This window comes from Leucoraja erinacea, chromosome 20, assembly GCF_028641065.1.
Source record: "Leucoraja erinacea ecotype New England chromosome 20, Leri_hhj_1, whole genome shotgun sequence".
NCBI lineage: Eukaryota > Metazoa > Chordata > Chondrichthyes > Rajiformes > Rajidae > Leucoraja > Leucoraja erinaceus.
Genome location: NC_073396.1, coordinates 33,152,981 through 33,165,637, shown reverse-complemented (window position 1 = coordinate 33,165,637; position 12,657 = coordinate 33,152,981). Strand labels below are relative to the sequence as shown.

Here is a 12,657-nt window from a genome sequence, read left to right as displayed (position 1 = left end):
TTGTGTGAGATTCCCAAGCAGCAAAATTCTGCAGCAAATGTGGGAAAGAGATGGTAAAGAGGCTTGGCGCCAATGTTGTCAGAGGGCTGGATGAGAGGGATGCGTGAATGGACTTTGGAGGATGGTGTTATTCATGAAATTATATATGCTTTCTTTCAATGGCATTTTATGAAAATATCTATGTCAGTCCCCATTCCTCACATGGTTGTATCTGTCTCTATCACTATCTCTGGTGGTTTATTCAGTGCAAGCAGCACTTTCTATATTAAAAAAAAGTCTGTCAGGTCTCCTTTAAATGTCTTCCCTTTCACGTGAAAACTATGCCCTTCAGTTTGAGACCCCACCCCCACCCATGGAGAAAGACTCTGACTGTTATAATCTATGCCCTTTATAATTTTATAAACAGCTGCTGGGTCTCCCCTCAGCCTCCTACATTCCATTGAGAATAAATCTTATCCAGTCCCTCTTTAACTAAAGCCCTCCATTCTGGTCAACGTCCTGGTGAATCTCTTCTGCAATCTTTCTAATGCTACCCCATCCTCCCTGTGGCAATCAAAACTATACACAATACTCCAAGCATGGCCTACCTAACGTTTTATGCTGCTGCAATGTGATAACCCGACTCTTATGCCTCAGCCTATGCAGGCAAGCATGCCGAATGCCTTCTTCACTACCTTATCCACCTGTGTCACAATTTCCAGGGAGTAATGAACGTAATGAACTCAGATCACTCTGTACATCAATACTCCTGAGGTTCGCACTGCTTCCATCAATTTCCTTAGGTACCTCCTTTCATTTAAATGTAGCCTTTTTGTTTAAAATTGCATACATTTTAGACAAAAACTGAAATCTCTAGAAGCACTCAACAGTCAGAAATAGCTTCAGTAGATTGAAGTAGAACTAATGTTGCAGGCTTATGATTCTTTATCAGAAACAAAAAAAACATCAAGAACAGTGTGGGGGAAGGGGTGCATCACGACATTTATACGTAAAGAACAAAATCAAGTTGTCAAATTTTCAGTAGCCAGCAAGAGACTGACATGATAGTAAAGTGACAAATGGAGGCATACTGAGGGAAATCAGAAAAATCAAAGTTATCCAATGACCCAGTGGAATCACCAGGAATTGTTCGGTAGTCACCAGAGCCTTTGGACTAATAACATTATTTGATGTAGTCTTGTTTTACAAGGTAAACATCATAACAAATGGAACATTGTGGGTAACTCGACACTTTATGGGAGGAAACGTCCAAGAACAAATGCAAAAAGTAAATATTCAGCAATAATCCTGACTTGAGTCATAGCGCTAAACAGTGCAGAAACAAGCCGACCCACTTGTCCATGCGACCAAGTCGACGTACTTGGCTAGTCCCATTTGCCTGCATTTGGCCCACAATCTCTTGTGAAGGATTTCTTTTCAAACCAGGTTGTCAGTAGCAGGAAGAACCTTTATCTTCACTGTCAAGAAACTCCAAAACACTCTTAGACACACCAACAACAAAATTATCCAAATTCCACTCACAACTCTGCCTCTGACAATTTGGGGCTCTGGAATGCATCAAAAATGTTTTTTCAATTTGCCGTTTTTTTTTGTCTAATGAAACATTGTCCCAGATCATAATCCACTTTGGAAATCGTAGAATACTTGTATACTGTATTTGATCATTTGATAATACCGTAATAGAAAATTACAATATTTCTAACCAGGGAAAACCTACTGGAGGAGCTGCACTATTGGAGTCAAACAGTATGGAAACAGGTCCGTCGGCCTAACTCGTCCATGCTAACCAAGCTAGTCCCTTTTACCCATGTTTGGCACATATCCTTCTGAACTTTTCCAATCCATGTATCTGTCCAAATATCTGTTAAATGCTGTTATAACACCTGCCTCAACTAGCTTAACTGGCAGCTCGTTCCATGTATCCACCATCCTCCGCGTGAAAAGTTGCTCCATGGTTTGCCCTTCTCATCTTAAATTTGTGTCCTCTGGTTTTGGAGGCCCCTACATTGTGTAAAAGAATGTGCATTCACCTTATCTATTCTTCGCGTGATTATGCATCTCTGTAAGATCACTTCTCAGCCTTTTCTCAGCAATAAAGAGCTAGCCTGCTCAACCTCTCCCGATAGCTCAGCCCCTTAAGTTCTGGCACCATTCTCGTAAATCTTCTCTGCACTCTTTCCAGCATGACATATTTGTATTATGTTGAGTAAATGTCAGCATACTGTGTGATTTTTACATTCTGATTTCTGTGCTGTACTATAAATAAAAACAGTGCTTAAAAAGAGTGATTTATTTTTTACTCAAAGTATTTAATTGAATGCAAAGTGCTTTGGAATTGCTAAAGCCGTGATGGACGGCAAAAACATATGTTTTCTTTAAAATAAAAATTTCAGTTTTGGCTCAAAGTACCTGACGGGTTATGGGGAGAAGACAGAAGAATGGGGTTAAGAGGAAAAGATAGATCAGCCATGATTGAATGGCAGAGTAGACTTGATGGGCCAAATGGCCTAATTCTGCACCTATCACATGAATTTATAACCTGGTTTGCAAATGTATCAATCTTGATTTTAACAGTGCGGGCCTGTGAAATATGTCTTTAAAATGTTAACAAATATACAGTAGGTCATAGTTAATGTTTCAAGACAATAAACTTTAATCATGATCTTTCATCATTTTTCGTATCTGGCTCTCTGTCTTTGTCTGTGTTTCCTTTCTCTCATTGTTCTCTGCTACCATGCCTCCAGCCACAGAAGCCGCCAAACAGACTGAATATATCATGCATTTTTTGCTATATTTTTCAGATTTCTATCATCTGAAGCATTTTAGGCACGAGGAATTGCAGATGCTAATTTACCAAAAAAGACGCACAGTGCTGGAGTAAGTCAGCGGGTCATGCAGCATCTCTGAAGAACATGGATAGGCAACGTTTTGGTTTAGAATCCTTCTGAAGATTGGAGAAGAATCCCTTGTTTTTCAGAGATGCTACTCCAACACTTTGTGCCTTTTATTATTTGAAGCATTGTGCTTTTTAATCATTTTGAAACATATTTCACTGAAATCCGTGTACAGAATTGAGGTATTTGCCACAGTATATCTAACTCCTGTTTTTGTAATATTGAATACGTGTGGGCTGAATTATTTCACAGGATTACATGGATTTGCAGTTGGACACTATCTTAATCAGCAGTCTTGTTGACAACTGTTGGACTTATTTTTTACCAAAGATTGTCATGCAAGTCTGCCCATTCAATTTTCTTTAAATAGGAAAATGCCCGTAAACTGAGGACATAAATACTTGACAGTGAGTAACTTCATGATCCATCTACAACGTTTGGATTAGCAACATTAAACATTGTAAATTGGTGTAGCAGTAACTCTACGTGGGTTTATTACTGCCTTTGCCTTTTCTGCACCTTGCTTATAGAGCTCAGCAATATTAGGACATGGAAGCTCGTATGTTGCCGTTTCTTTTCACTCTGGGTGTAAAGTACAGGACTTACCCAATTCACAGATGCCCAACTTATGTGTGGCCTGAGCATATGAACAAGTGTTTGGGAGACAGACTGGAAGGATTTGCCGACTGCTGCAGGGCTGGAGACATCTTCTACTGTGTGGGAACTCGATTAACAGCCGCATTTCCAGCATGCAAATTGTTCTGTTTACAATGGTTCTCAAGAACGGAACACTGCCAAAACCTGGGGACAACCTGTACTTGTTTTTCATTGTAGTTTTTGTTTTACCTTTTAATGGTGGAATGTACCCCCTAATCAATGAGGTAAAATTTAACATCAGCAAGAAAGCAGAATAGCTGGTGCTGGTTTGGCATCCTATTATGTGCCCCCCAAATGTTAAATTCATGTTTAATTCAGTGGAAAATGAAATCAGGGAGAGGTGAGAATGCTGGAGGTGGAACTCCATAGTGCAGAGAAGAAAAACGAATTACAGGATAAATTTCCAATTGATTTTCTGCAAGAAATCTAGTGATTTCATGATGTTGTAAACTTCAATCGGAGAGCTTGTGATTCTGCTTTTTATCAGTTATAAAGCTGTTCGGTAACTCGAGTTTTGAACAAAGTCTCAAATATTTTGTTGCATCCTTTTGCAGTACCTCTTATCATATCAGTGGTCAAAGGTTTACACCATATTGTGGCTTTTCCAAGGAGTTTCAAGTTGTATCCTTGCACCCTTTACAAATGTCAGTTTTTCTTTCCGTAGGTCTGCATGATATGATCTAAAAGCATTGTACTGGATGGTGTCATTACACACAAAACTAGACATATCTCCAGATATGATTTCCACTGGGTTTCTCTGAGGTGTGCCTGATTACAGACTTTTGAATAAGCTCTTATAATTAAAGATTTCTTCTTCAAAACCAGGACACGACAGGACAATTTATAAAAATCCATCAATTAATTTACTAATTATTTTACTCTAGGTCGAGTTTATGATTCTTTAATGCATAGTATTTTTAAAATTATTTACAATTATTGAAAGTGTCGTTGCTTGCAGATGGGTGAACAAATTAAGATTTTGGTGGTAATTACATTTTCAGCTATACTAACAGAAGCACATCAAGTTTCATCCTTAAATGTGTTTATTGGAAACTAAATATCTGAAGAATATTATTACACCATATTTATACCAGAGGTGTTTGAGTTGTGGCCTATGCGTCACGGTGGTGACTAATACACCTAGTTTCACACCACAAAGTTTTGCCATCAACTACAAGCCAACGGTTAGAAATAATGTGTGTATCCCTTCATTATCACCTCTTCCCCAGCCAAATATGGGCCATAATGGGTTCCACCACTCCATGGTCATCTGTTGCGGCCCTGCTTGGTTCTGGCCATTTCTTACCAATTCCCTCTGAAGAAGGGACCCGACCCGAAACGTTATCCATCTTTCTTCTCCAGAGATGCTGCCTGTCCCGTTGAGTCACTCCAGCACTTTGTGCCTATCTTCGGTCAGAAATAAGATGGCTTGCTTGGATGAGATCATCATCCAGGACAACGCAGCCCACTGGGTTGATGCCCTATTGATTTTCCCCACTGGTATGGCACCATGATTGCAGTGCATACCCACTATAAAATGCACTGAATAAACTGACGGAGTAACTCAGCAGACCAAGCAGCATCTGTGAAGAGAATGGATAGACACTGATTTGGTTCGGAACCCCTCTTCAGACTGTAGAAGAGTTGGAAGAACGGTCCCAGCCTGAAATGTGATCTGTCCGTTCCCTCCGCAGATGCTGTCTGACCCACGCACCTTGTTTTTTGCACAAGATTCCAACATCTGCAGTTTCTTGTGTCTCCAAAAACTTACAGCTAACTTGCAAAGTAGTAACTTGAAAATTAATGTTCTGTAAATAAATAATGTGAAATGATATATAGGGCCGCACGGTGGTGCAGCAGTAGAGTTGTTGCCTTACAGCGCCAGAGACCCGGGTTCAATCCTGACTATGCGTGCTGTCTGCCTGTACTGAGTTTGTACGTTCTCTCCGTGACCTGCGTGGGTTTTCTCTGGTTTCCTCCCACACTCAAGACATACAGGTTTTGACACAAAGTGCTGGAGTAACTCAGTGGGACAGGCAGGTGGGACTGGAGAGAAGGAATGAGTGACGTTTGGGTCGAGACCCCTCAGGCTGCTGAAACAGTAGGCTGGGGGCATCATTCATTTTAGCTATGAACTAAGAGGAGGAGCACTGGACTTTTTGGTGCCTTCCCTCACAGTGGAAAGTGTTGATTCTGCTGTGGGGGGACATTCATGTTACGTTCTATAGTGTGTTGTGTCTTTTTTCTTTTTTCCTTTTATATGGATGTATGATAATCTGATTTCTTTTCTGTAAGGCACTTTGGCTTCAACGTGATTTGATTTAAAAGTGCGATACAAATAAAAATTACTTACTTTAATCAACTCAACAATTCTGCTAATTATTTGAAAGCAACCACTCTTGTTTGGCAGGTGTATCCTATTATTTAATCCCTTGTGAATAAACACTCTGAACAGTGATCAGAGAAACTGATCCAGAATTCGTTATCTATTCCATGCACCTTGCTAGTGATATGTTATTTAAGTCTCGGCACTAGTCTGTTTACTTTTATTGATTTAGTATTTCTGTTCTTCCTTTCCTGGCAGTACTTCAATTAAGGCTACAGCAGAGACGGACAAGAGAACAGCTGGTGGACCAGGGGATCATGCCACGTAAGCAACATTCTGGAAATAAATATAAAATACAAGCTTTAATACAATAAATATAAAATACAGGCCTTACAAATGTGATTTTATAAGCAGAGTGTGATTTCAATATAAACTTCTGAGATTCTGCCCCATTTACTGAAGCAGTAAGTCTTTTAATGTCTTTTAAAGGTTACTGTCAAAAGTGTTATTACTAATCGCACTGCAGATAATGGCGGGATATCCTGTTTTTGTTACCGATAATTTTTCCAAACTAGCAAAGATCTGTGTTGTATAAAACAAAGAGTGTTTCATAAATTTGTCATTGTTTACATAGCTGGCAAACTTGTAGATACGCAGCCATTTAAGTTATATCTTAATTTATATTTGGTCGTGTTCAAAGCTGAAAACTCATGGTGTATACTTGTTTTTTACATTCATTAATGTAATTAAGAATTCCATTAAACATGAAATATTTTTATAAGATACGTTCCAATTAGGTTATTCTGTTGATGAATGGTGGTATTTTGTTGCGTTTGAGAAGAGAACATTTATAGCATCCTGTGATACAACACATGATAAAGGAAATCAATACACGTTCATTGTGAATACAATATCATGCAAGAAGAGTTCGAAGAAGAAGCAAAGGCACTGGTACAAATGCACAATATTGTAAAAGATTGGATTCCATTCACAGAAAGATTGATTTCTTGCATACAGTATATATAATTTTTGTATTGTTACAATGAAAAGTTTTAGACCTCTTTTCACACTTAATTTCTCTCCACCCTAATTGTCTACTGTAGCAACTAATCTGTAGACAACTGGAGAAGCTAGGAACTGCAAATGCTGGAAGCTTGAGCAAAACACAAAGTGTTGGAGTAACTCAGTAGATCAGGCAGCAACTGTGGACTTTAACATATATTAAAAATGTGTTAGGGAACAAAGAGGAGGAAAACTTCCAATTGTCCGAAAAATCAGTGTCGAGCACCAAAGCCTCAAGGATGCCGTATTATAAGAGTTTTACATTGATTCTTAAAATGGAAGTTGCTGTTCTAATTGTTGGAACTAAATAGAATGAGGCCAAAACTTAAAAATTCAGACTGAAGGGTCCCAACCCAAACTGTCTCCTATCCATTTCCTCCACAGATGCTGCCTGAACTGCTGTTATCCCAGAACTTTGTGGTGTGCTCAAGTCGACAGACAACTTTCTATGACTCTCTCTGAATACATCAGAAGTGGAAATGTTGTCGTTATCTTTCATTAAGGAGTTGATTTTCCCCCTTGTCTCCAACTAGATTGTTGATTTTAATTCTTTCTCGCCATATTGGTGGATAGGAAAGGATCATGTTGGGGAATCTTGAAAATGAAACTCCCAAACCCACACTACATGGGGCTGCAGCAAAAGGCAGGCTGTTGCCCAGTTACAGTGCCCTCCATAATGTTTGGGGCAAAGACCCATCATTTATTTATTTGCCTCTGTACTCCACAATTTGAGATTTGTAATAGAAAAAATCACGCTGTTAAAGTGCACATTGTCAGATTTTAATAAAGTTTATACATTTTGCTTTCACCATGTAGAAATTACAGCAGTGTTTATACATTGTGCTCCCCATTTCAGGGCACCATAATGTTTGGGACACATGGCTTCACGGGTGTTTGTAATTGCTCAGGTGTGTTTAAATGCCTCCTTAATGCAGTATAAGAGAGCTCTCAGCACCTAGTCTTTCCTCTGGTCTTTCCATCACATTTGGAAAATGTTATTGTTGTTTATCAACATGAGGACCAAAGTTGTGCGAATGAAAGTCAAAGAAGCCATTATGAGACTGAGAAACAAGAATAAAACTGTTAGAGACATCAGCCAAAACTTACCAAAATCAAATGTTTGAAACATCATTAAGAAGAAAGAGAGCACTGTTGAGCTTACTAATCACAAAGGGACTGGCAGGCCAAGGAAGACATCCACAGCTGATGACAGAAGAATTCTCTCTATAATAAAGAAAAATCCCCAAACACCAGTCCGACAGATCAGAAACACTCTTCAGGTGTGGATTTGTCAATGGCCACTGTCCGCATAAGACTTCATGAACAGAAATACAGAGGCAACACTGCAAGATGCAAACCACTGGTTAGCTGCAAAAATAGGATGGCCAGGTTACAGTTTGCCAAGAAGTACTTAAAAGAGTAAACGCAGTTCTAGAAAAAGGTCTTATGGACAGATGAGACGAAGATATCTAACATATCAGAGTGATGGCAAGAGCAAAATACGGAGGAGAGAAGGAACTGCCCAAGACCCAAAGCATACCACCTCATCTGTGAAACACGGTGGTGGGGGTGTTATGGCCTGGGCATGTATGGCTGCTGAAGGTACTGGCTCACTTATCGTCATTGATGATACAACACTGATGGTAGTAGCATAATGAAGTCTGAAGTGTATAGACACATCCTATCTGCTCAAGTTCAAACAAATGCCTCAAAACTCATTGGCCAGCGGTTCATTCAACAGCAAGACAATGATCCCAAACATACTGCTAAAGCAACAAAAGAGTTTTTCAAAGCTAAAAATTGGTCAATTCTTGAGTGGCCAAGTCAATCACCCGATCTGAACCCAATTGAGCATGTCTTTTATATGCTGAAGAGAAAACTGAGGGGGACTAGCCCCCAAAACAAGCATAAGCTAAAGATGGTTGCAATACAGGCCTGGCAGAGCATCACAGAGAAGACACCCAGCCACTGGTGATGTCCATGAATCGCAAACTTCAAGCAATCATTGCATGCAAAGGATATGCAATAAAATACTAAACATGACTACTTTCATTTACATGACATTGCTGTGTCCCAAACATTATGGTGCCGTGAAATGGGGGGACTATGTATAAACGCTGCTGTAATTTCTACATGGTGAAACCAAAATGTATAAAAATGGCCTTAAAATCTGACAATGTGCACTTTAACCACATGCTTTTCCCTATTACAAATCTCAAATTGTGGAGTACAGAGGCAAATAAATATATGATGGGTCTTTGTCCCAAACATTATGGAGGGCACTGTACTATAAACACCAGAGAGTTATTGTCAAGGTGTGAGAGTCCAAGCGCAGCCTGTGGTTTCCTTCTGTTTGAACTGCTTGCCAGACAGGAACGCCTGTGGACTCTGCTAATTACTTGTGTCAGTGGAATTTACAGTTTCCCTCTAACTGTTATGAAGGAATTCACAATATTTTCATGCTCCCTTGATTCTTAAAACAAATGATTTCATGAGCTATTTCCAATTTCTAAAACAAGCAGATTGCACACTACTTCGGTGTCTCCTCTTCTACAATCTTTGTCAGGGCAATCAACAATCTCCCTGTTTCTTTAACAGGAAGTCATTTCATCTCCACCTAATATTTACACCGTTCCAGGATATGACCACAATTGCTTTCGCACCTCTCCTCCCACTGATGTTGCCAGTAAAAATCACAGGTCACTAGCAGTGGCATCCTGCAGATAAATTCCATCTTGACTGATTGTGGGTTGGGAATCCAGAGAGTGCTTCATAATTTAAAGCACCTACCTCGTGTTAAAAGGCAGTACTTTCACTCCAGGATATAGACACAAAATGCTGGAGTAACTCTGCGGGACAGGCAGCTTCTCCGGATAGAAGGAATGGGTAACATTTCGGGTCTTGACCCGAGACGTCACCCATTCCTTCTCTCCAGAGATGCTGCCTGTCCCGCTGAGTTATTCCAGTATTTTGTGTGTAACCCAGCGTCTGCAGTTCCTTCCTGCACTTTCTGTCAGTATTAAGAACACTTCCATTTCTCAAGATTTTTCAGATACATTGAAGTACCAGTATAACTATTTAGTCAACCCATGCTGCAGTGGCCAATGATGCTAGGAGCATGGTATTTTAAATGAACCTTTTTATAAAACAAATTAAAATCTTGACCCAAAATGGCTCTCCAGTTTTCTCTCTCCATCTAGAGCCCAGATTATTATTTTGCAGATTTTCATCCATATCAGTAATACAGGTGCACAACCTTTTATCCGAAAGCCTTGGGACCAGACACTTTTCGTAATTCAGAATTTGTCGGTCTTCGGAATGGAAATTATTTAGCGTAGATTTTAATGGCTGGCTCAGTGGTAGAGTGTTCGGCTCATATCCGCAAGGTCGCGAGTTTGCGCCTTGATCCCGGCAGTTACTCGGTCGCGAGTTTGAGTCTTCAATGTCGTTTTTTCTTGCAGAATAAATGTTTGTATGAAATGCAGTGTAGGAGAGGTGTACTGACTGTGTGGGCAGAACTTTGGAAGTGATTGCCCACCAGTCTAAAAAGCCGCTGTGTCTCCCTGTCCCTGGGATAGCAGGGGGCGATCAAACAGCACAATACCCCCCTCCCCCTCCAACTCCAGAGGAATCCGTTCCCTGATGGGCCGCTACGGCGACAAGTGGCAGTTTGCCCACAGCCCGAGCTGCGCCACCCCAAGAACACCTTGCACACCATCAGCTTCTGCCCATACGTGTTCCTCTGGAGTTGGAGCGGGGCTGGGCTGGAGTTGCTGCTGGCTGTGGGTCTCTGGGATCTCCGTGCTTGCAGTGGGCCTGGGGGTCGCTGTCCCGTTGGTCCTGACGTCTCCGGCCACCCCCCTGGACTGGAGCTGAGACTGGGAACTGTACCGCCCTTGCCCCCTCCCTCTGCAACTGCAAACAACCCCACTCTCCTGCAAGGGCGGTACAGTTCCCGGAGGATAGCAGCTGGCCGGAGACGTCAGGACCAACAGGAACCCGCTCCTCGATGGGCCCCTACGATGCCCCGAGCTGCGCCCCGTCATCCGCAACCCAGGTTCCTCTGTAGTTGGAGCGGGGCTGGGCTGGGCTGCTGTTGGCTGTGGGTCTCTGGGATCTCCGTGCTTGCGGTGGGCCTGGTGGTCGACGTCCAATTGGTCCTGACATCTCCGGTGACTGCACTGACCTGCTGGCTGCCATCGCCGACATGAAGACAGTACAAAGCCACCGCGCCGGTGCAATGGGCGGGGAGCTGGAGAGGGGAGGGATGGGGTCACACACATGGCCGGGGAGCAGAGGGGTGTAGGTGGGGTGAAACTGAAGGGAGCGACAATCTGCTGCTGCCTGCACGCTGAGTTAAAAAGTTCCCACGCAAGACTCACGATACACTGTGTATCGTGTCTACCGTGGGAACTTTTTAACTCAGCGGGCAGGTAGCAGCATATTGTCAATTATTAACCCTCCCGTGCAATATACCCTCACCTCTTTTATGGATGGGGATTTAGTTCCCCTTTCTTCGAGGACCGACCGGAGGTTCCGCTGTCACCTCTGCGGGCCGCCCTCGGTGAACGTCCTGCCTCCCTGTCCCTGGAATAGTAGGGGGCGATCAAACAGCACAATACCCCCCTCCCCCTCCAACTCCAGAGGAATCCGCTCCCCGATGGGCCGCTATGGCGACAAGTGGCAGTTCGTCCACAGCCTGAGCTGCGCGACCCCAAGAACAAGACGTACCCCTTGCACACCATCAGCTTCTGCCCATACGGGGAGCGTGTTCCTCTGGAGTTGGAACGGGGCTGGGCTGGAGTTGCTGCTGGCTGTGGGTCTCTGGGATCTCCGTGCTTGCAGTGGGCCTGGGGGTCGGTGTTCCGTTGGTCCTGACGTCTCCGGTGACTGGCACGGTGCTGCTAGCATCGCGACGTGAAGACAGTACAAAGCCCCCGCGCCGGTGCAATGAGCGGGGAGCTGGAGAGGGGAGGGAAGGGGTCACACACATGGCCGGGAAGCAGAGGGGTGTAGGTGGGGTGAAACTGAAGGGAGCGACAATCTACTGCTGCCTGCACGCTGAGTTAAAAAGTTCCCACGCAAGACTCACGACACACTGTGTATCGTGAGTCTACCGTGGGAACTTTTTAACTCAGCTGGCATGTAGCAGCATATTGTCAATTATTAACCCTCCCGCGCAATATACCCTCACCTTCTCTTTTATGAATGGGGATTTAGTTCCCCATTCTTCGAGGACCGACCGGAGGTTCCGCTGTCACCTCTGCGGGCCGCCCTCGGTGAACGTCTTCAAGGACCTTTCTTCAAGGACCGAAAAAATGTCGCTATTCGGAGGTTTTCGTTATTTGGATCTTCGGATAAAAGGTTGTGCACCTGTACTATTATTTATGATCTAATATTATTATTTATGATTTAAGAACCTAACTTTTGTGAGCAAATACATGTGAGCATTATTAAAATAATTGGCACGGCATTCCATCTCGTATTGAACATGCAGAATTGGTATATAACAGATTAAAATGAGTAGCCATGCAGTTTTAGCTGGTTATGGTGGCATTGTATCACAAAATATGCTTGAGTTCCCAAACATTTGCAAGTGCATTTCAATCCCATGTACATACATTCTCTGTTTTGTGCACATGAGGTATAATCCTCGCTGTGATTTGCAGACATGAGACAAATGTTTGCTGAGGAGCAGCATCTAATTTCTAGTTGACC

The 12,657-nt window shown here is 42.5% G+C and overlaps 1 protein-coding gene across 4 annotated transcripts in view; it reads left to right on the top strand.

The window, feature by feature from the left end:
- The window catches only part of mrtfba (myocardin related transcription factor Ba), a 181,328-nt gene that overhangs the window by 110,493 nt on the left and 58,178 nt on the right, over positions 1-12,657 (top strand). For all 4 annotated transcript variants that reach the window (XM_055651834.1, XM_055651835.1, XM_055651833.1 and 1 more), the window contains one exon: positions 6,136-6,201. In XM_055651834.1, coding sequence (XP_055507809.1) covers positions 6,136-6,201 — 66 coding nt within the window. The remainder of the gene's footprint in view (positions 1-6,135; positions 6,202-12,657) is intronic.